We start from the raw sequence: 24,646 nt of genomic DNA, 5'->3' as shown, positions 1-24,646 counted from the left end.
TCTATGAGTATGTACTGCAAAATGCACTTAATTGTCACTCAACATCGTCTCTGTCTATATAGAAATAAATATGCCTTTTCGCCAAAATCAGTGACGTACTCATGATTTTTTTTCCGGTGCCGTCTCCTCACAGGAGGTTGAGTACCTTCCTGGAGTAATCATTCCTATAATAGGCTTCCCTTGCCAGGGTTATGGTATCGTGGATATCGAGCCACTGCCGGATGTTCCGCTTCCAGGATAATCTTCTCCATCCACGTCTATGTTTCCTTGTGTCTTGACTTCTATATAACGACTGCGTCAGGCTATGTTTGTCGTATGGGAACATGTGGCCGAAACAGGCTGCTTTACTGGGGCTTGCCAGGGTTAGGACTTGGAATTATTTCCTGTCACGAAGAGTTCCTCCTTGTTGGTGACATGTACTACCAATAGGATCTTCAACATTCTACTATACATCGACCTTTCAAAAGCCTTTAATCTGTTAACTGGCAATGCCTTTAATGTTCACACCATGAAATAGCACTGATATCACTTGATTACACGCCAGCGAGTTTCGAATGGGAAGTCACTCATGAATAACAAAATTTTATTCAATGTTCTATCATTATCACTTTATGTACCATCCTTTCCAACTGAAGTTTTCTCGATACGTCATTCAAAGGAAGGTTTGAAAATATTTGTACGTAGAAGACAAAAAATTATTTATCACGATCGGATTTTTTTGTTGAACATGAACGATTTTTCAAATTTAGCGAACGTTTTATCAACCAGTACGGTATGGGGTTAATAGAACGCTAGCGCCAGCGCTGCGCTACGTCCTGGGAGCCATCTGGTGGCGAATGAATGTACCATTTCCACATCTAGTATAATGTCTAAATTTAAAGAGTCATTGTTTAAGAAGCCTTTCTCGTGGACAGTCAAGATTTCTTCTGATGACGCAGAGCACAGTTCTCTGCGAAACGTAAAGAATTTCACCTTGACACGGCGTAAGTCCAAAAGCCTATAGAGTATCATGTCTATAAGTACGGGCCGTGAAAGCATCAATGGCAACCTGTTTATTTGTTTAGCAATATATTGTTGTCAAAGAATTAGTTTTTATTCTTCTAAATTATAAAGATCAAGGAAGAGTTTTATGTCATTAACATGCCAGGCATTTTAAGGAATTCCATTTGGTAGGTTTTGAGTATAGGCGCACAAGGCCAGACGGCTGCAGTGCCATGGAGACTCCCACAGCTCGATTCTCTTTTGTTGCTTGTGGCTTAGCTAATTAATTACACACATATCACTCACTATACCAACCGTTGACGAGGCACTCATTTGGTCTCGTAGAGACACTCCACTCTACTAAATCGTCAAGGATGCACATAATAAAGAGCCTCGCTGGCAATCGAGTGGGTGGAGGGATGGGGAGTGTACAGTGCACGTGCACTTCTCAGAAAATACCTTTGCAATTTTGTTTACCGCAGTTGAATTCTCGGACTGATGCCATATTTCATAAATTTTAGCTAATGTCATTGGCTCTTCACGCGGGCGATAGGAAAATATAGCTCGATTTGTATTTTCTTATAAACGGAAAGATATTTCTAGGGACAGTTTGGTGAGTCCCTAACCTTGGCAATGCTCACAACACTGTGCTAGATTTATATGATTTACCTTTATAAATTTTGTGCAGGCCCCGCGGTGTAGGGGTAGTGTGCCCACCTCTTATCCGGAGGTCCCGGGTTCGATTCCAGGGACTTTTACCTGGATCTGAGGGCTGGTTCGTGGTCCACTCAGCCTTCGTGATTACAAATGAGGAACTATCTGACATTGAGAGGGCGGCCCCGGTCTGGAGAGCCAAGAATAGCGGCCACGAGAATTCGTCCTGTTGACCGCACGACACCTCATAATTTGCAGTCCTTTGGGCTGAGCAGCGGTCGCTTGATAGGCCATGGACCTTAGAGGCTGTTGCGCTTTGGGGTTTGGTTTTTGTATTTCTAAATTCTTAAATGTAATGTATGCTGGCGTTCCTATATTCAAGTTTCACCTTCCACTTTTATCATATTCAAAGCTGAACAAAATATTTGGCAAAAATATGTCTTATCATAGTGGGGGGAGGGGTCTTCTAAAAATTTGCATCACGAAATTATCCATACAAAAAGTGTGAAGCGATGTTACCTATCAACCTTACTGGTTGTGATGTGAAGTACTGATGGATGTCCGTGACATTCAGAAGTATGTGTACCTATATTTGTGAAATAATGCAATTGAATTGATCGTTATAAATTATTTCATTAATTGGTCTAGTCCATATCACAAAGGTAAACGAATTCTACAGATTCAGCACTAGGTAACTGAATTCTTATATCAATGTTCGAGGTGAAAAAATTTCTTTTCTTAAGAAAGGCCTTCTTTGCTTGTGCTAGTCTGCATTTTATGTCCGCCTTACTTCTACCATCATTAGTTATTTTACTACCCAAGTAACAATATTTATCTACTTCCTTTAAGACTTCATTTCGTAATCTAATATTTCCTGCATCACCTGACTTTGTTCGACCGCACTCCATTACTTTTGTTTTGCACTTATTTATTTTCATCTTGTATTCCTTCCCCAAGTCTCTGTCCATACCAATGAGCAATTTCTCCAGATCTTTTTCAGAGTCAGATAAAACAACAATATCATCGGCAAATCTCAGGGTTTTGATTTCGTCTCCTTGAATTTTGATACCATTTCCAAATTCCTCTTTGATTTCCTTTATTGCCTATTCTATGTAAATATTGAAAAGGAGAGGGGTCAAACTGCAACCTTGCCTCACTCCTTTCTAGATTGCTGCCTCGTTTTCAAAGCCCTCGATTCTTATCGCTGCAGACTGATTTTCGTATAGATTGTAGATAGTTATCCTTTCTCGGTATCTGATTCTGATCACCTTCAGAATCTCAAACAACTTGGTCCAAGCAACATTATCGAATGCTTTTTCTAGAACTACGAACGCTATGTACGTGGTCTTGTCTTTTTAATTAGTTCTTCTAAGATCAGACGTAAAGTCCGGATTGCTTCACGTGTTCCCGAATTTCTTCTGAAGTCAATTCAGTTTCAACTTGTCTTTCCATTCTTCTGTAAATAATACGTGTTAAAATTTTGCAGGCGTGAGATACTAAACTAATGGTGCGGTAGTTTTCACACTTGACAGCACCGGCCTTCTTGGGAATAGGTATAACAACATTCTGCCGAAAATCAGATGGCACTTCTCCTCTTACACACTAAACGGAATAACCTCTCCATGCTGGTTTTTCCTAAGGCAGTCAGTAATTCTGAGGGTATGTCATCAATTCCCGGTGCCTTGTTTCTACTTAGGTCGCTCAAAGCTCTGTCGAACTCTGACATCAAAATTGGGTCTCCCATGTCATCAGCATCAACATACTCTTATTGTTCCAGGACACTATCATCTAGTTCTTCACCTTTATACAACTGTTGGATATGTTCCTGCCATATTTCTGACTGGTCTTTTTTCCCTAGAAGTGGTTTTCTATTGAGCTTTTAATATTCATACACCTACTTTTCCTTTCTCCAAAGGTTTCCTTGATTTTCTTGTATGCAGCATCTACCTTTCCTATGACCATACAACCTTCAACATTCTTGCACTTCTCTATCAACCATTCTTCCTTAGCTGTCTTGCACTTTCTATCTTCTTTTATTTTTATTCACCTATATTCTTTTCTGCCCTCCTCATTTTTTGCCTTCTTCTACTTTCATCGTTCGTCAACCAGGTCTAGTATTTCTTGAGTTATCCATTGTTTATTAGGTGATCTTTCCTTTCTTCCTAACTTTTCTTCAGCAGACTTACTGATCTCATTCTTCATGGCTGTCCATTTTTTTCTACTGTGTTTCCTTCAGCCTATTCAATTTAGTCCCTGTGTTACATGTTCCTTGAAACAACCCCTCATACTCTTTTCTTTCAACTTGTCTAGATCCAATCTCCTTTTATCCCTTCCTTTCTTCAATTTCTTCAACTTCAGATGGCATTTCATGACCAACAGTTTGTGGTCAGAGTTCACGTCTGCTCATGGGAAAGTCTTGCAATCCAACACCTGGTTTATACATCTCTGCCTAATCAAAATGAAATCTATTTGATACTTTCCAATGTCTCCAGGTCTCGTCCGTGTATACAGCCGTTGTTTGTGGTGTTTGAACCAAGTGTTAGCCAGGACTAAATTGCAATCGGTGCAGAATTCAACCAGCCGACTTCCTCTTTCATTCCTTTGTCCCAAACCGAATTATCCTGCTGTATTACCTTCCCTTCCTTGTCCTACCACTGCATTCCAGTCTCCCATCACAATTAGATTCTCATCAGCTTTTGTACACTGTATTAATATTCTGTCTCTTCATATATTCTTTCGATTTCTTCATCATCCGCTGAACTAGTAGGTATATAGGCCTACACTATTTTGGTGGGCATTGGCTTGGTGTCTGTCTTGACCACAATAATCCTTTCACTATGCTGGTCATAGTAGCTTGCCCGCTGCTCTATTTTCTTATTCATTATTAAACCTACTCGTGCATTTCCCCTGTTTAATTTTTTGTTGATAATTCTGTAGTCGCCTGACCAGAAATCCTGCTTTTTCTGCCAACGTACTTCACTTATACCAACTACATCTAACATTAGTCTATCCATCTCTCTTTTCCGATGCTGTAACCTACCACAGCGATTCCACGCTCCAACTAGCAGAATATCAGTATCCATTTTCCTGATGATTACCCACTCTCGTGTAGTTCCCACCCGAACATGCGAACGGGGGACTATTTTACCTCCGGAGTATTTTACCCGGGAGGAAGCCATCATCAGTACATCATTAATACAGAGAGAGCTGCATGTCCTCGGGAGTTAGTTACGGCTGTAGTTTCCCGTTGCTTTCAACCGTGTAGCAGTATCATCACAGCTAAGCCATGTTAAGTATAATTACAAGACCATATCATTCAATCATCTAGACTGCCGCCCTGGCAGCTTCCGAAAGGCTGCTACCCCTCTTTCGACGAACCATTCGTTAGTCTGATCTCTCGACAAATACCCATGCGATATGGTTGCACCTACGGCTCAGCTACCTGCTTCATTGGGACACGCAAACCTCCCCAACGCGGCACGGTCACATGGTTCTTAGGGAGGGTAAAAAATCATTGGAGCCTACTACTTGTATATAACAACAATTCTGAGAATATTTCTTAAGATGAACTATTTTTCTGTTTTCATATTTAATTTTGGAAAGACTCATTAACAATTACATAGTGAGTTAATGAATGAGCGAAGTGGGTATCAATTGAATTGCAGGGCATTAAATTCGGCATAAGCTGGATCTTAAAAATATAATTTACTGTAGGATGCCTCTTTTGTCACTAGAATTCTCTTGATTTGCAATGAGTAGAGAGGTTGGGCTACGGGGTTTGACGAATGATTGTGTTTTCAAAATTGCGAAGTGTAGGACTTCGAGGAAGGTGGAGAGTTTCTGGAAGGAAAAAATGTTATAAAGTTCAGTTGTTCTTGTAACCGGGATGTAGATGGAGAACAGTCCGCGTTGTAATTGCTGCAATGGCTCTAAATCTTTATGTAGTACATACGCTCAGGCGGGATGCCCATACGTGAGGTAGATACGCAGGAGGATTTTGTAGGAGAGAATGGTATTACTGTGGTAATTCCTGAGACTGTTCTGGGGGATAAAAGTGTTTACTTACTCGTTTTCATTAATGAAGGAAGATGGCAGTAAAAGGCGACGTGTTGGTCATTTGTTATGTCTAGGTACGTCAATGTGGGTGGGTTGGTAATACGCGTGTATGAAATATGGAGGTGATGATATCTCAAGAGGGTGCATTGGCTAGACGTTAAAGGTGAGAATGTTTTGCTTTTGAGGGGTGGAGACGAAGATGTCATTGATTACACCAGTCGATAAAGAAAATACATATTGTTGAGTGTAATTGGAAATAGGACAAGTATAGCAATGTCATGAGTTAGAGAAGTGATGTTGGTTTTGTGGCATCTGCTACGTAGAATATATATAGTTATATTAGGGGAGATAAAACTTATCCCTGATGGACACCATGGTCACAGGTATAGATCGAGAGAGATTTGGTCTGATGGTAATTCTGGCGGACAGGTTGTGCAGAAAAGAATAATACTAGTAGTACAACACTAAAAAAATATTTACAACAGAGAGAACAGCTATTAATTTCATTTGGTATGCTTTTTAAAGCGTAGTAAATGTTATTATATTTTTTTGAAACGTGTATGTTATTAATGATCTATTCGCAAAATTTTCATTATAAACTAAAAATGAGTATTACATGTGAGACAACATTACTTCATATCCTTCAGTCTGAATGATCCACCACCACTCTAACCTTGTTTTAAAGATTAGGAAGGCAGACAAACAGTTGATATTAAATAAAACAGCAAAATCCACCGTAAAAAAGCAGTTCCATTCTATTCTCAGTGAACAATTCAAACTGGTAGCTGTAAGTGACAACTGATATCGTGATCACAGTAACGGGACCTCCAATTTTACGAAGAATCCGAACCACAAGGACGAGACTTCCAATTCAAAATACCACATGCATTGGCCGGAGATTGAACTGCGATCATCTTGGTAAGAATTCAGTTATTAGGCGCACTTCTATCATGCCCTTCTGAATGAACAGACTCAATTCAAAATAAATGCACTTCAGGACGAAATCACAAAGAAACCTGTCTCTCTAACCACAATGTTGGTAAAGGACAGTAAACTCCAGGTATTTCTATCCCGGAAGTCGACTGCTGACAATGGCCGTAGATGAAGTGACTGAAAGCACTCCAGCGAGATCATTCTTTTACCTTTAAAACAGTAGTGAAAGTTTAATTTCACTGATTGTTATCATCACAACTTCAATACCGAAATATTAAAAATCTCCTCATCTTCAGAAAATTATTTTACAACCATGTAGTGGTGGTGCTGATAATTATTGTTTTAAGAGTAAGTACAACTGGGCAACCATCCCCCTTAACACTAACCAGAAGGAAAATGGAAAATATCCGACATTTCGAATAATTAAGGAATCAGAAAATGAAAGGAAAGAGCCACGAAGGGTGTGAAAATGAAAGTCTCCCTAGACCTTCAAGCCTAACACCGCCAGAGGTGGAAAAAACAAGATTTGACCAAGGAAGGCCGTATATGATATATAAAAGTAAGGAGCCTGACACAAGTACAAGTGGAAGCAATGCGTACTCAGCTAGGGGAACCGTAGTCGCCAAATCACACTCCCTTGTTGAGAGCCTCTAGTCCTCTTTTGATATTTATTACAGCAGGCAAGGGGCGGACGGGGGGGGGGGCGTGGATGCTTTCTACCGCCCCCACCCACATGGGGACCCATAGTGCATTGTCACTGCATGTGTTTCAAAGGAGGCTTGCAGTGGTGTATCACTGACACGCTAGACGTGTTATTCCAATTGATAAACCCGCTGTCCCACTGGGGCGAAACACTGATAATTTAACGATTTTAAAGCCTTAAGGGTTCGAATGCTATTTAAAAGTGATTTATCTCAGTGTTCATACTTTATGATCGGTGAAGTTGCCGTTTGCAATTTTGCAGAGGAACTGTCCCATTGCCTTAGCCTGAAGCTAATTTAAATAGCTCTGCGAAGAGAAGGTTTCCCGGCAGTTGATAACAAATTGGGTTTTTCGCTGAGCTACCCGTTCCGTTTGGAGTCGAACCACATTTCGCAAACGTGTATGCATTGCATTGTGTCGTACACGTGCCGTATACCATTTTGTGGGATGGAATTCCATGCCTTTAGCACTTGGTCTGTCAAATCAGCAGCGGTTAATGCTTGTATTGGATGACGCTGGATTTGTCGCCCCATAACGTCCCCCATACGTGCTCATTGGCGAAAGGTCTGGTGATTTTGCGGGCCAAGGCAACTAGTAGCTTCTCCGTAGAGTGACACCAGCGGTATTAGGACGAGCGTTATCCTGTTGGAAAATACCCACTTGAATATTACGAATGGATGGAACACAACCGGTTCAATCACCAGTCTGACGTACAAATCCGCTGTCAAGTTTATTGGGATAAGTACGAGAGTTCTCTCCAGACCACAACTCTTGGTGCAGATTCAGTGTGTCGACGCCGCTAACAGCTCAGTTCTAAGCGCTCACCTGGCCTCCTCACCAAACTACGGCCATCACTGGCACTAAGACAGAAACGGCTCTCATCTGAGAACACAACAGATCTTCACTCCGCCCACCAGTGAGTTCTAGCTTGAGACCCCTGAAGTAGAAGATGGGAGTGATTCGGAGTTAGTGGCATGAACACTACAGGACAACTTGCTTGGAGCTCTCCTCAATTAACATACATGTTACAATTCACTATGTCAGTCTAGTGCTGTTGTTCTCAAACTGTGGTACACGTGCCCCTAAGACTTTTATTGGGGCACGCGAGCAGTTTTCAGGGAAAAATTTATGAAAAATTGAAATATGGAAATAAATAAGAAGAATATTAAGTATGTATGTATATGAAGCCACGCTTTGCATGAAAGTTTCACCTGGACTACGACATATCAGAAAACTGTATCACTCCATCCAGGCACACCCATCCCATTGAAATTTTGATGGTTCGCAATGTCTGAATTCCATAATTAAGATCGAACATTTTTTATCCTTATTTATTAATTTAATATTGAGGCTAAAATCTATCGTTTTGTGAAACTTTCATACGAACAGGGTACCCTGTGTTACTTTATTATCCTTGCATTATACTTGACACAGAAACAGACTCTTAAATTTCTTGTCATGTGTTATAAAATGTATTTAATTTCACAATCTCTTCTTATTTACGATGTGTAGTATTTGAAAGAATGGATTATAATCAATTAAGATGCCTCAATAATTAGCCAGGGGCTGCTTGGCCGAGGCTGTAAAGGCGTGCTCGGTTCGCCCGGAAGGACGTGGGTTCGAATCCCCCTCAGGAAGTCGTAAAATTTACGAAACGAGATTTCCACTTCCAGAGGTGCATATGGCCCTGAGGTTCACTCAGCCTACACCAAGAATGAGTAGCAGGTTAATTCATGGGGGCAAAGGCGGCCGGGCGTAGAACTAACCACCCTACCCCATCACGTGCCGCGGTTAACAATGATGGAAGCCTTTACCTTCCACTCCTCCAAGGGACTTCATGGTCTGTACGGAGGTGTCTTTGTCTTTTGTCAATAATTAGCCAGGTACTCATATTTTTAAACCTATCATTTAAGGATGTTTTTATGGGGGTACATCGAACTTTTAGTCAGGAGTGAGGGGTACAATTTCATAGTAGTTTGAGAATGTCTGGTCTAGCTCTAATAGCTGCTGCAGGTGCGGTACAATCCTCCAAAGTCATGCGGCGAATACAGTGGCTTTCTCTCTCCATAGTGGCCCGTCTGTCTTGTCGAGACAGTATTTTCCCGTGACCATTGTTGCCAACACCGATACACAGTGGATATCACGGTGCAGATCACGTAAAGAACATCCGCCTTCTTGTAGCCCTATTACCTGGCCTCGTTCAAACTCAGTACGCTGCTGATACTGCCTTCTTCGTCCCCTAAAAGGCATGTTCGACTCACACCTACCTCACAACGTCAACACCGGATGATGATTAACGCTCATGAAGTGAACATCACGTATTTAAAGCAAACTTGCCTTGCAAGGTCATAGTAGCGCTACTTGCACCACTCTTCGTCGACTAGCGCGCAAATTTGAATAGGCGTCATCTTTCAAATGTGCAACCTTGCCTCCGGAATTTCGTTTATCTAGCATAATTCCTTCTTGATGCTGGGAATTCATTTCCCGGCAGTGTAGTAACTGAGGCAAAAATCTGCGAAACGTATCAGCATGTTCACAGGCCATACGCCACTTCCGGTAGTGAACGTAGCGGCACGGGCGTAGTAATTAAACGTTTAAAAATGGAGACAGAACTCATGCAAGAAATTACCACCCAATATTACTTTAACCTGCCGTTTCAAAGATCCTAAAGGAATGTGTTAAATGTAGGCTTCTAAAGATCTTCTATCCGTTTCAGTACCGACTTGAACTGCCAGTTATATAGTATACCGAGAGGGTGAAGGCAAAATGTGCAACCAAGAGGAATGATCCTCACCGGTTACATCGCGCATTCCTATCTACGAAATGTCACTGTAAACTTTGTCACAAATGGAACATAATAATTGCTTTTACTTAAATGAAGTGAAAAATCTGCGGTAAATTAAGAAATACCGTCGTTATTAGAGAAATATGAATACATACTTAAGGCTTGTAACACGACGCCTTTATGTCGTATTTCGCTGCCGGTGCCGTCTTTTGTTAATTTCTTGAGGTCCAGGGCTAGCACCGAGAAATGGGAGTGCTATGTCTGTGGACTCTCATTATCTTTGACCATTTGTCTAGAGCGGCCAGTAGAAACAGCAAAATGGAGGTCAATAGTATTCACGATAAGAAAAGTAGCATGATCCCTGGACCAATAAATATTCTTTTGTTCGAACGAAAATAGCATGATCCCTGGGCCAATAAATCACTAGTCCACAGAATTCTTCTTATGTACATTGGCCATAGCCTTTTGTCGCCTATTAATTCTTTCATATCGCGATACAATTCAGGAAATGACGTCATTGACACCTGAAGCAATAAAACGAAAGCGAAGAAGTTCAGTGAACACAGACATCACACACGAAATTGTTGAAAGTGTAAGACAAACAAAAGACATACGTGTGTTACTGTGAGCGTAGCACCAAAAGTACTTGTAAGGTGTAAAGTAGGCATACATAATATTCACCAAAAATAAAATATTTCTTAATTTACAGCAGATTTTAGACTTCAACTGTGTAAAAGCAATTATTATGTTCCATTTGTGACAAATTTTACAGTGACATTTCGTAGATAGGAATGCGCGACGTAACCATCCTGACCGTTAGTTGGAAGGCACCCACATGGATTCTATCATGGTATGACCCCAGTGAGTCAACCAGAAAAAAAATCTTTTCATGCTGGTAGATGACGTCTCGAAAATATGCACCATGATTTGTTTCTTGTTTAGCCTGGAGTTTGGACCACTTGAATAAGGTTTTAGCTTTAAACTGTTGCACGCAGAACATACCGTACTATTACTACTGCCTCTAGATGTCTCACTAACTAATTCACGTGACTTTGGATGTGGTCTATGTAGATCATAGTGAACATATATTCTCAAATAGCTCGCATTGACATGATTACAATGTCTAAACAGACCGGAATTATGATATGATGTTGAGCGTGGTCGCTTGTGAGCGAGACTTCAAGATGTAACTTACACCGTAACTGACGATGGCAAATGCGTTTCAACACGTCAACGCTATAAAATAAACTTACTTACAATTGCCATCGCAACTTGCACCAACCCGGTTGTGAAATGTTACAGAGGGGAACATAGTACAGGGCCACGTGTTGGTTTTCAATACAAATTGAGTTTTTTTTTCTATTTGCTTTACGTCGCACTGACACAGATAGGTCTTATGGTGACGATGGGATAGGAGAGGCCTAGGAAGTGGAAGGAAGCGGCCGTGGCCTTAATTAAGGTACAGCCCCGGCATTTGCCTGGTGTGAAAATGGGAAACCACGGAAAACCATCTTCAGGGCTGCCGACATTGGGACAAATTGAGTTTATTAACCAAATGTACCGGTACTGTTGTACATTCTTAAAATAAATAAATTATATATTTACTTAAGAATCGGATTCTTATAGTTAAGAAGAGTAGAAGATAGGCAAAGGGGCAACTAAATTACCTATGGAGGACAATGTTCAGATTCAAGAAGATAAATAATAAAACAAAGGACACGCAGATAGATTCTGAAATGAACGAACTGGAATCTATTTTCCACCTATTTTGGGCAATGAATCTCGCCCAAAGTATGAATAATGGAGCAAAAATTACACATGGTACATCCAACAATAAAGAAGTCGGAAAATTTGCCAAGTTAACCTTTCCATTAGCAGTACATTCTTTTACCTCAGCCTACCGTCGAATGTTCAATTTATGCCCTTTGAAACGTTCCAAGGCCTTCATGTTTGATGTGGTGTGTTTATAACCATCAGTATTCTTCCCTATATATAAATGAAATGAGGCTTGTTTGTCTGCCTTTTGAAATTATATCACGTCTAAACCGCTGCGCTGATTTTGATGAAAACTTAAAAACTTTGTCAGAGGGAACTTGTTTTAAATATTGACCTTAAAATACAATACTAGAGAAATTATTTTAAAAATTTGCATGATACTTTAAAAGGAAATCGTGTCTGTTCTTTTCTCGCTCAATAATAATTTATATTTGTAAGGATATATCTGAGATATTCAGTTCAAATACTAGTCTACTATAATTTTTAATAGTTAAAATTTTCAAAATGGCGGCCATTAATATTGTGGCGATTCGGGCGTCGTTAACTATTTAGAAATGAAATGCAAAAGAAAAAAGGAAAAAAAATAGTGTTTTTCAGGAATTAGTGAGGAGACTGAAAACAAAAATCAAACATATGCCATTAGGGAGTAACAAGTAGTAGAAAGTAGATTGTTATGTGAGCAAAAGGTCGTTAAGTATGGTTACAGTGGCACCTGCATGGGACCCAAAGCGATGCCGCACCTAAATACTGGCTAATCTCAAACCACTGAGATACAAGGGTCATAAGGGTTATTGAAAAAAAAAAGTTTTTTGTTACAAAAATTACATAGGTTAGGTCAAAGACGTTTAGTTAAACAAGCAAGAAAATATGGGTAAGGTATCATAACAGGTACACAATTACAGTTGATGACAAAGGTGAAAGTTAATACTTAATCTGATGCCAGAGGGCCAAAAGCTCTCTTAATCACATCATCAAACCATTCTGAGGAAAAGGTATTCCCTATTAAAGGTGAGCTAGCCAAAACTACACAATGAAAACAATAATTGCAGAACAGAGTGAGGAACACCAGATTCAGTTTCGAGTAGTTACCATATTTTAACAGAACAGGCAAAGAAGAATAACGCTGAGAGGCTATCGCCAAATTTATAAAAGAAAAGTTCTATCGAAAGAAAAAGTATAAACACTAATAAGTCCTACATAGGGAATAACTATTACGATATAATTCAAATACAACTTGCCTATCTAAACTCAATTTTTCAAAAGTTGATTGAAGTTAACAATTTCAAAGATGATATTACATTGAAAGCACACGTATGCAGGGAGAGGGGCAAGCTAGTGATTATTCATTTCACATCTCAGCGCACAGGTCAGTTGGCTCGATGGAGCTTCATAGAGGCTGAAATAAGAACAAACACAAGCGGAAAAGACAGAAGAGAGGGAAAATTAAAGAATGATTGCTATTGGGACGTTTCTAGTTTACGTACCCACCCCCAAAATATTTAAAACAATGTTTAAATAATTGTTATATACTTACCATCATAATATTCTTTGCATTTTCCTATTTGGTGGGGCCTGCCTCCTTACGGGGCTTACTCCACTTCAGTCGATTCATAACATCCCGGGGGTTTCCCGGCTCCATGGCTAAATTGTTAGCGTGCTGGCCTTTGGTCACAGGGGTCTCGGGTTCGATTCTCGGCAGGGTCGAGAATTTTAACCATAATTGGTTAATTTCGCTGGCACACAGGCTGGGTGTATGTTGTGTCTTCACCACCACCACCACCACCACCACGACGCGCAGGTTGCCTACGGGAGTGAAATCAAAAGATCTACACCTGGCGAGCCGAACTTGTCCTCGGACACTCCCGGCAGTAAAAGCCGTGCGCCATTTTTTACCATTTTATCCCGGAGGCTGAGTTCGGTGAGTCGCAAGTCATCTCTCACCCGGTCCAGCCAGCGTGTTTGAGATCGCCCTCGAGGTCGGCGATTCTCGACCTTCAATTGAGGGGCAGTCTTTGCAATTCATGTTTCACTGATACGGAGTACATGCACATACAATCGCAGGCGGGATTCCCACATTTTCTCTGTTATTGGGGTAATCTTCAATTTCTTCCGCACTTTATCTTTCCTGATATGTTGTAGTCGAGTCAAGCCATTGGACCATCCTAGCATCTTCATTCCCATTGTATGAAGAGCCAGTTCATGCTTCGAAGTTGTAGGGCAGCATTCAGCTCCATAAACGGCCACTGGTCTGACCACTGTCCGGTAGACTTTAGAGTTTAGATTTTAGATTTGCTCTATATATATGCCGGCCCCCGCTGTGAACGGCTAGCGTACCTGCCTCTTATTCGAACTACTCGGGTTCGATTCCCGGCGAAGTCAAGGATTTTTAACTGTAACTGAAAGCTGGTTCGACGACCACTCAGCCTACTTGATTACAATTGAGGAGCTATCTGACGGTGAGATAGCGGCCCCGGTCTAGAAAGCCAAGAATAACGGCCGAGATGATTCGTCGTGTCGACCACACGGAAAGTCGTAATCTGCAGACCTTGGGCTGAGCAGCCGTCGTTTGGTAGACCATGACTCTTCGGGGCTGTTGCGCAGGGGGTTGAGGTTGTAAAATGTATGTATGTTCAGTGTTCAGTCTGCTAGCCTAAGCGCCTCCACAATCATTTGCCCTCAAGTAGTTCTGTAGTTTCACACCTATTATCATTAAATAATTAAATATTGAGTCAAACCATTGTCGTCTTGGTATTTCTCTACTTGTCTTACCCTAAACGGCCGAGCCCTAGGAAACCAATCCTCCTCCTTTCGCCTTACCTGACCCCACCAAGGAGCTTGGTGTGTAAGTGTATCTTCATCCGAATAGTTTATTCCCAGCTGAGCCTTTGTAATTTCGAGTATCCTCTTGTTTTTTAAAGGGCTGGTCTGAGTGGTTCGGACGGTAGAACGTTGGCGTTCTGAGCCCAACTTAGCAGATTTGATCCTGGTTCAGTCCGGTGATATTTGAAGGGGCTCAAACATGTCAGCCTCATGTCGGTAGATTTACGTACAAGAACTTCTTCTTCTTCTTCTTCTTCTTCGTCTTCTTCTTCTTCTTCTTCTTCTTCTTCTTCTTCTTAATCTGGTTACCCTCCAGGTTCGGTTTTTCCCTCGGACTCAGCGAGGGATCCCACCTCTACCGCCTCAAGGGCAGTGTCCTGGAGCTTCAGACATTGGGTCGGGGGATACAACTGGGGACGATGACCAGTACCTCGCCCAGGCGGCCTCACCTGCTATGCTGAACAGGGGCCTTGTGGAGGGATGGGAAGATTGGATGGGACAGGCAAGGAAGGGGGAAGGAAGCGGCCGTGGCCTTAAGTTAGGTACCATCCCGGCATTTGCCTGGAGGAGAAGTGGGAAACCACGGAAAACCACTTCAGGATGGCTGAGGTGGGAATCGAACCCACCTCTACTCAATTGACCTCCAGAGGCTGAGTAGACCCCGTTCCAGCCCTCGTACCACTTTTCAAATTTCGTGGCAGAGCCGGGAATCGAACCCGGACCTCCGGGGGTGGCAGCTAATCACGCTAACCACTACACCACTGAGGCGGACAAGAACTACTGCGGGACAAAATTCTGGCACCTCGGCCTCTCTGAAAACAATAAAAAATTCAATTAGTGGGACGTAAAACAAGGAACATTATTATGATTTTAAAGGACCTAAAAAATCTCAGTCATCGATTCTAAAAGTAGTTGCGGGCACGAATGGGTAGTCTAGGATGCTGGAGAAAGTTTTATTTATAGCCTTTCTTTGTGGGTAGGTCTCTGGCGTGAGTCTGTGTGTCTCTGTCTCTCTTCTCTGTATGTGTGTGTCATCATACGTAGGTATTTTTATAGCAATTTGCTTTGCACCGACACAGATCTTATGAGGACGATGTGATAGGAAAGAGGTAGGAGAGGGAAGGAAGCAACCGTTGCCTGTTTAAGGTACAGCTCCAGCATTTACCTGGTGTGAAAATAGGGAAGCACGGATAACCATCTTCGGGGTTGCCGACAGTGGGGTTCGAACCCACTATCTCTCGAATGCAAGTTGACAGCTAAGTGACGCAAACCGCGCAGCCACATGATTGGTCATGTTTAGAAGTACCTCGTGGCCACACAGAAAATTGGCCAATCAGGAAGTCCCTGAAAAGACTGCGAGCTGAAGTTGCAAGAACAAGGAACAAATTATGTAAGTGGCATTTTCCAACCAAGACAGTCCTATGTGATTGTGGCGAATTTCAAACAACACAACAGCTCTTATGTTGTCCGTTGTGCCAATCCAGATGTAAAATGAGTGATTTGACTTATGCTAATTCAAGTGTTCTTGAAGTGGCTACGTTTTGGGCGGGAAAAGTCACTTAATGAACACATATTTGTGTACTTGTATCCATTACATGCTTCCCTTTTTATGTTTTCATGTTTCATATTTTGTACCTCTGACACGAATCAAATAAAATGAGGTCAGCTTGAGGAGCCAGACATCGCTGTTGAGTAGGTCGTGTATCTAAACATGTGATTTTCCAATATCTGGAGAACATCTAACTTGACAGCTTTCGTGTTTTTGTCATTTCTTGATGGATACAGTACTTTTGCATCCATCTCTTGGGACAGGCCAGAGTAAAGTGTAGCTTCCACCGAAGTCCCAGTCAACATCCATGGCTGTGACAATATGGAAGTTGCTGGGGTATGGAGTAGTGCTGAGTAATGACATTCAGAGCATGACTAGTGCATCTGAGTGTTATGAAAGGTGCTGCTCATAGGGTCAGTCGTGCTGCAATAGTACTTTCTGACCCAGTGAGGAAAGCAATGGCAAACTACCTCACTCTTCATCTTGCGTAGTACGCCTCATTTTGGTGCTGCCATTGGTTTTTGGGGTTTCCTTATAACCGCATAACCTTTGGTGGTGCTATTTGAGGATCCAGCCAGCCTCTGGACTGATCATCTAACAGTCAGACAGGGCCAAGGTTTTGATTGGTTTTGTTTAGTTTACTTTGCTCAGTATTTCAGTCTATACTATAATAAATTCTATGACGTGTTTCAGTCGGTGTACGTGGCGAAGTTCTTCTGGTGGGAGGCTGGCTACTTCAACACGTTGGACATCATCCTGGACCGCGCTGGCTACTACATCTGCTGGGGTTGTCTGGTGTGGGTGCCGTGTTTCTACACGTACTCCAGTTACTACCTTGTGGCTCACCCTCCCGTGATGGGCACTGTTCCGGCTCTACTCACGGGACTCCTCGGCCTGGCAGCTATCCTGCTCAACTACAGAGTCGACTACGAGAAACAGCTCTTCAGACGTGCGCCCAACGGCCAGTGCTCTTTGTGGGGACGACCTGCGCGCTTCCTGGTGGCACCGTACCGAGATGCTAGCGGCAACACCCGCCAAGCAAAACTGCTCGCTTCTGGGTGCTGGGGTGTTGCACGGCACCTGAACTATACCTTCGAAATGTTGGCTGCCTTAGCGTGGTGTATGCCAGGTTTTGGACTCGGACTATGGCCCTTCCTCTACTTCTTCTTCCTAGTGACGTTGTTAGTTCATCGTACATTTAGAGACGAGGCGAAGTGCGCACAAAAATATGGCGAGAACTGGCAGGTTTACTGCCAACAGGTGCGGTATAGGTTGATTCCGTATATATTTTGAACACCAAATTTAACAGTTTTTATTAGACTGTCGGTAAAGACAGATACCTTGCGGGTGAAATTTATATGAATCGTAATTTGGTCTACAACTGGGCCTACAACCTAATTGAACACCATGTAAAATATTAATTAGTTATGTATGCAGTGTAAAATGGACGGATTACACAGGTTTGTAACGAAGGTACGTTTGTCTTTGTTGCAATATTCTTCAGGCACTTTTACTTGGGCCTGTTCAAATACGCCATATGATTTTTCTACTACAACGCTCTTGGAAAAAAATTGTGAAATGATGGATAAATTTTTTAAAAAATCTAAAGGAAAAAGACTGATAAAATTTGGTAAAGAATTTCTGGATGGATTAATTTCACTTGTATGTCATCCCTAACTACTCAAGTACGTTACCTTTCTTAGATCGTAAGTTTGAACAATGCTTTCATATTAACTTACTAGTCCAACAACTCATGTTACCAGTGTTTGTTAATGTAACTACCACAATTTATTGGTACATCTTTTGCCAGGCTCGATAATGAATGCTGTATGTTTTCATCCTAACGTTATATATTGTCTCTAAAAATGAAGATAGTATGTTGATCCGATATCTTAGCTTCAGTATGAGTGTTGATACATCCTTTCGAAGTAATATTATGTTCTAAGGTGAAAGCGTTGTAAAAATGATGAGTCTGAAGGCAATAATGCAGGTGTTACGGTTATTCGGTTTAACCAGATGTGCTGGAAAAGTCGACGCACATCTGTGGAAACATCTGCAGGTTAAGGGCTGACGGTTAGGAAACCATCGTCAAATTGAACCGGTTGAAGTTGAGTCAACGAATACGTCAGGAGGGCATCGACTGAATTGTCCTAAATCCTCTTTGCTAATTCATATGTCATGCCAAGAAACTACTTCATGACGCACCAGCTACTGTGTAGAGATGAGAAGAATGCAAGTATGAGGAATGTGGCCTGCAAGCACGAACTTCCTGTTTTGCCCAGACAGATCGGTTCTTATCTGCTCTTAACTGCTACACGAAAACATTGACTCACACCTTGCAGTTTGCTGGATTAAAACTGACAAGAGCGAAGAGCTGCCAGTAGAAGACAATATAAAGTCGCCTGGGTAGTAGCGGAGTTGAGATGGTAACCATTGCGTCACTGGCTGTGCTAGTGAAAATCCCCTCACCCCGTGCCTCACCGAGCATGTGCATTCTTCTGATCTCCCAACAATACCAATATCAGAACATGACTAAACAGTTGATTTAACACAATATACCTCCCGATGACAGTTACAAGTCAACTTCATTCAAAGCAGTCCAGTCCATACACAGCCTGTTGACGTCTTCATTGACTCTACATTAACTAGTTCAATTTCTCTCGTGTACCGACCGCCCTTGTAGAATCAGTTACTGACTTTTTAATTAGAGTTACTAGGGCAATCACGTTTCAACACTTTAACTTATAAAGGTATTTATAATTTCTATCTCATTTTTCCCAAGTTGACGGGAAAAAGGAGAATATATTTTTCGTTGAAAGAGTAGAGAAAAGAAAGGAATTCATATTAAGGCTTATGTTGTCCATTGAAGAGAACCTTATCAAATATTGGATTTATACTATATGAATGAAATTATTGGCTATTATGGGCATTATTCGTGTTTTAGGCATGCGCATCCTGAATAAAAGAGCCGGCTGTAGCCGCCAAAGATAACCTTTGCTTACGGGAAGCCAGTAAAATCATGCATCATAAACAAAGAAATATAAGTGGGTTGTAATTTTAATAGTGGCAACTCTTTTATTACCGCGGATACACAAAGGATACATGTTTCAAAGTTTCAGTGGGGTTATCGTTGTCGTAGCAAGCCATTGGCAGTATCTGTTTGGTTGACGGCTTGAATAGAGTGATCTACTGTTGTAACAGTTCTGAATCGAGTGCTGTGAATTGGTTTCCTCACGTTTGGGTTCAAATTTGTCACAGGGGCTAAAATCAGGAGGTCAGGTGAATGGTAGAACCCTTTTAAATTCTATCGATCGACCAACACTACGGCAGCGTGTGCAACACGCGCTGAGAGTTTTCGTGCAGAGTTCTGGGTTTGGGAAAATAATCTAGACACACTTCCTGGAGAAACTTAGGTCTAGCCCTCATTTTTTTTGACAATGTTCGGGCTTATGAAAGCTATAGTTATGATGGTCATTTTGTGAATCTGAGAAATACTCTGCTATCCATAATCACCGTGACTTTCACTTGATAACTCGGAAGAAGAAATCATTTCGTGGTATTCGATTCAGAACTTTTCCAAACATTCCTTAGGCAACATACCAGCTTGCAGACAACGGGTATCTCACAACACTGGTGACTCCATCAAAAAGAAACGCACCGGGCGAGTTGGCCGTGCGCGTAGAGGCGCGCGGCTGTGAGCTTGCATCCGGGAGATAGTAGGTTCGAATCCCACTATCGGCAGCCCTGAAGATGGTTTTCCGTGGTTTCCCATTTTCACACCAGGCAAATGCTGGGGCTGTACCTTAATTAAGGCCACGGCCGCTTCCTTCCAACTCCTAGGCCTTTCCTCTCCCATCGTCGCCATAAGACCTATCTGTGTCGGTGCGACGTAAAGCCCCTAGCAAAAAAAAAAAGAAACGCCAATGTATTTTGTATCTCTAGAAATTAAACAGTTGCCATTATTGAAACTCCAATTTCCGTATCCTAAATACGAAAATTCAAGTAAAATGAAGTACTTAAAGCTCATGTTGGGACTGTCAGTCTTCTCTCTCAAACAAGCAGCATATTGAGAGAAAATGTTCTTATTCATTGGCCTCAACTCGGCAAATAATTCGTATTTAATGTTCACTGCCATTATTCAGTTCTGCTGACCTTAGTGGTCCAATCGATTTATCACTGGCCTTATGATCGCGAGTTGCGTGTTCGATTTCGGTTGAGGTCAGTGGTATTTAGGAGTGTTTAAAATATTCAACTCCGTGTCGTTTTATTCTAGAATGTTGAAGAACTCCTGCAGTATAAAAATGCGATACCCTGACCTCTGTCAACGCTGTTGACAGTTGAAACGTAGGTTAAACAAGTCATATTATTACAGTTTAGGAGGGTTACAATGACACACTGTCCTTCTGAGTACCTTATAAATAAAAATAGCACAAAGCGATGAGTCTGAACTACGGGACCACAAGCCTACACTAGCAACCAGAGTCGGGCTTTTGGTCTTAATTTTTGAACTTTTACGTGAAGAAATTTATTTCGTATTCATTGTTAAAAAAATGCCCAACCTTTACGTGGACATTTATTTTAATGAGCCAATGTATCAATCATATGTCAGTAATTTAGGAAATAATGAACTGATGTATTTATCAGAATTGTTAACAGTCGAAAATGCAATAAAATGTGAGAGAGTTGTTCTGTAACAATATTTTCAGTGTGCTGTGGACAATATATGAAAAGGGATTTTAGAGATATATGAAATAAATATGTTCACAAATTATTACGAAACACTGTAGTTTATTTTTCCTAATCAAAACGTAACATACAACATGTAACAATACCCTCTTCCTTCAGCTCCTCCTCGTATCGGACATTAATAGGTTGTATTTTGAGAAAAACATCGCACTCTCTGCGTTGGAAACAGGCAACTACAAGGATTACTGTTACGGGGATACCCGTGAAGCAGAAAGAGGTTATGGAAGAAGGTGCTGGCTTGAATGGGTCTAACTACAATATCAAAATTAATTAAAAACTGAAACTGAAGGTTATATTTTCAGAACAACTTAACAATTTTTCATGACAATATTACAGGTACAAGCAGCAATCATTAAACAAGATTGGGAAAATTCAAGATTCCGAACCTTAACACTTTTGGGCTTTAAGCCCCTAGTTTTACAATTTTACAAATGGAAGAAGAATTATTTTGTTAAGGGCAGAAATCCCTTAATTCATAGAGCACTTGCTCCCAAAATACAATCTCTAGCCTTCCAGAGGCACTCGTTACAATTACAAACTAGAACCGGCTCTCAGTTTTTTACTGCCTACTCAAGGCAACATCAACTCACAATCTCTGGCCTTTCAAGGCACAACTTACAATTTGAAACAGGGGTATCTTGTACCCAACCTATTGGGCCTTCGGGGAATAAGAATAACAGGTTAAATTAATGGCCCGAACACAAAATGAATGGAGGCGTATACTTGCACTCTTAGATATGAACACTAAAACAACCTAAGGGGCTCTACACCGATGAAACAGGGGCTATTCCCAAACTACTGAGGTGACTCGTATAGAAATTACATTAACCAATTACAGAATGAAAAACAGTTATATAAACGTAGTCACCTCAAGCTAAGATGAAGGGGAGCTCGAGAGGATAATTCACTCTCTATCCCCGATTTACAGTTAAAGATTTTATGAAGTTTTTACATTAGCCGGAAGAAAGTTACATTTTAGAAAAGTTGTTACATACTAAAGAGTCGGACCTTTCCCTCGGGTTAAACTGCGGAGATTGCAAGAAAGAAAGAAGTTATGTGGCCATTACCTTGTAGATGTTCTGCTGACAGATGAAAGAGGCCGCCCGCCTCCTGCTTTGACACACACACTCAGTAAGATGACGATCAATTGGCCAAGAAACGTGAAGGTTCGAGATCATTCAAGATGAATCAGGACACGCCCTCTTAATTTTTATTGGCAGATACAAAGTGAAGAAGAAATACGGGATTGGTTGGAAATTAATTACAAAAATTAGGGATTGGCTAGGTTCAAAACTGGCGGACAGAAGAGGAAGAATTGCCAACCCAGAAATAAATGAACATCAATCAGTTACAAAAACCTAGAAATACAAAACTTCTTTAAATTATATTTACTTTCACGTCGCACCAGTGTGCATGATCACAGTTTATAGTGGTGTCATCTGTGGAAAAATATCCAAACTTCTTGATGAATGACAAACAAAACAAGGAGAAATTCACTCAGGTTAGGCAACTGCGCAATAACAAAATTACACAATATTTCGGTGGTGACATCTTCTGGTTAAAGTTCTAACTTGTTGTATTATTGGTTTCACTTTTGATTGATAGAGGAGTTCTTTTAGGCGCTAATTTTGAATGCGCGGCGTAGAGGTGTACCTCATGGTACAATTACATAAACTCATAAGGGAATTATCTAGACGTATTACACTTAGCATGCAATGTCATCACAGAATCAATAACAATGAGTTCAAATTTATCATTGTAATAGTTCTAGCTGCATTGCACAATTCCATGTAACACAAGAGCAAATCACTTTGGAAATTAGAAATAACTAGCTGTAGTAACCGGCGTTGCTCCGATAGTTTTTGAATGTTTACCTTCAGGATTTGTATTACCAGTTAGTTATGTGCGAAGCGAATTTTTATAGCATTCCTTTTTGAGATGTTAATTGATATTTAACGATGTATTATGTAGTTGTAGAGTTATTTAGATGCGTTTGATCTCAAGTTTTAGATTATGTAATTTTTTAGTAAAACGTTGTCCTTGGAAAAGCACGAATTGAATGGGAAGTATTTGATAATTTCAAAAAATAATGAGTAATAACTATATATATTTACCCATCGAGCTATAGATATGATGTACACGATTTCAACTGTTATTGAGACTGTCCCGAATCAGCCTTGCGTTCTCAAAGGCAGTGGATTCAACACTACTAATCTCGTTCGTTTTAGACTGTTTACTTTTAAGCCCCTCTCAGTCCCCATCTCAGTGGAGGCTGAACGTGGACATAAACGGTATCCAGAGCATTAAAATTCGTATCAGCGTCACATAAACAATGGATTCGACATTAATATCGGTTATTTTACATTATTTTTACACGCCATCCCATCCCATTCCCGACCCCCAGCGGGTGCTGTGACGTTTCATCTCCATAATATTTTCTTTTCCAGATGGTGAGTCATATATGTACCAAGTTTCGTTGAGTGGTGGTGGTGGTGATTATAGAGCTATTCTGGAACATACCCACGTACATCCATAATCACGGTTATTTTTACATCCGTTCTCAACCTCCATACTGAAGTATGACTTAATCATGCAGTGTGTCACAGTTCAACTCAGTGACCTCGTAAACAAAGTATCCGACATTAATACCAATCATTTTCGTTTATTTTCGTATTTCACCGCCTCCCCTAGGAGTGCTAGGGGTGTTTTACCCAAACAGTATTTTTTTAAGATAGTAAGTCGTATGTGTACCAATTTTGTATGAAGGCTTTGCTAGATGAAACACACATACATGGGTAATTTCGGTCATTTTGAACATTTTCTTTTCCACCCCTCCTCATCTCCATGCTGATGAGGACTGAACAACGACGTCCGGTGTGTCATTATTTACGTCAGCGACTCCGAAAGCTATGGACTGTATATTCATATTTGTCATTGTCTATTATTTTTATATTTCACCCGTCTTTCTGTGTTTTTTATAATCCATCCCCGACCCTAGGGGTGCTACGGGTATCTTACCCCCATACAAAATTCCTTTTATATGCTAAGTCATGTGTGTACCAAGTTTGGTTGAAAAGTATGCTGCAATATACACACATACGTCCTTAAACTCGGTCGCTTTGGAGATTTTCTTATCTTCACCTGATCTTTTTTTTTTTTGCTAGTTGTTTTACGTCGCACCGACACAGATAGGTCTTATGGCGACGATGGGACAGGGAAGGGCTAGAAGTGGGAAGGAAGCGGCCGTGGCCTTAATTAAGGTACAGCCCCAGCATTTGCCTGGTGTGAAAATGGGAAACCACGGAAAACCATTTTCAGGGCTGCCGACAGTGGGGTTCGAACCTACTATCTCCCGAATACTGGACACTGGCCGCACTTAAGCGACTGCAGCTATCGAGCTCGGTCACCTGATCTCATCCCGTTGCCGATTGGGACTGAACTTTATCTTACACGGCAACTAGAGTGTCACAGTTCGTCTCAGCGACCCCGAAAACTATGGATTAGACACAAATATCGGTCGTTTTCGGTTAATTTTTACATTTTCCCCCTACTTTACGGTCTAGGGGTCTGTTGCCTATAAGGTATTTCTTCCAGATAGTAAGTCCAGTTTTGGTAGAGAGCTATGCTGGAACATACACACGTAC

The 24,646-nt window shown here is 41.2% G+C and overlaps 2 protein-coding genes across 8 annotated transcripts in view; one reads left to right on the top strand and one right to left on the bottom strand.

Annotated features, from left to right (window-relative positions):
• Window positions 1-18,571, top strand: part of LOC136866204 (uncharacterized) — a 327,755-nt gene extending 309,184 nt beyond the window's left edge. For all 6 annotated transcript variants that reach the window (XM_067142964.2, XM_067142968.2, XM_067142967.2 and 3 more), the window contains one exon: window positions 16,950-18,571. In XM_067142964.2, coding sequence (XP_066999065.2) covers window positions 16,950-17,549 — 600 coding nt within the window. In that variant the 3' untranslated portion in view covers window positions 17,550-18,571. The remainder of the gene's footprint in view (window positions 1-16,949) is intronic.
• The window catches only part of LOC136866203 (uncharacterized), an 873,476-nt gene that overhangs the window by 619,159 nt on the left and 229,671 nt on the right, over window positions 1-24,646 (bottom strand). The window lies entirely within an intron of this gene.

The sequence above is a fragment of the Anabrus simplex genome, chromosome 3 (assembly GCF_040414725.1).
Source record: "Anabrus simplex isolate iqAnaSimp1 chromosome 3, ASM4041472v1, whole genome shotgun sequence".
NCBI lineage: Eukaryota > Metazoa > Arthropoda > Insecta > Orthoptera > Tettigoniidae > Anabrus > Anabrus simplex.
This window is presented reverse-complemented; position numbering and strand designations above follow the sequence as displayed.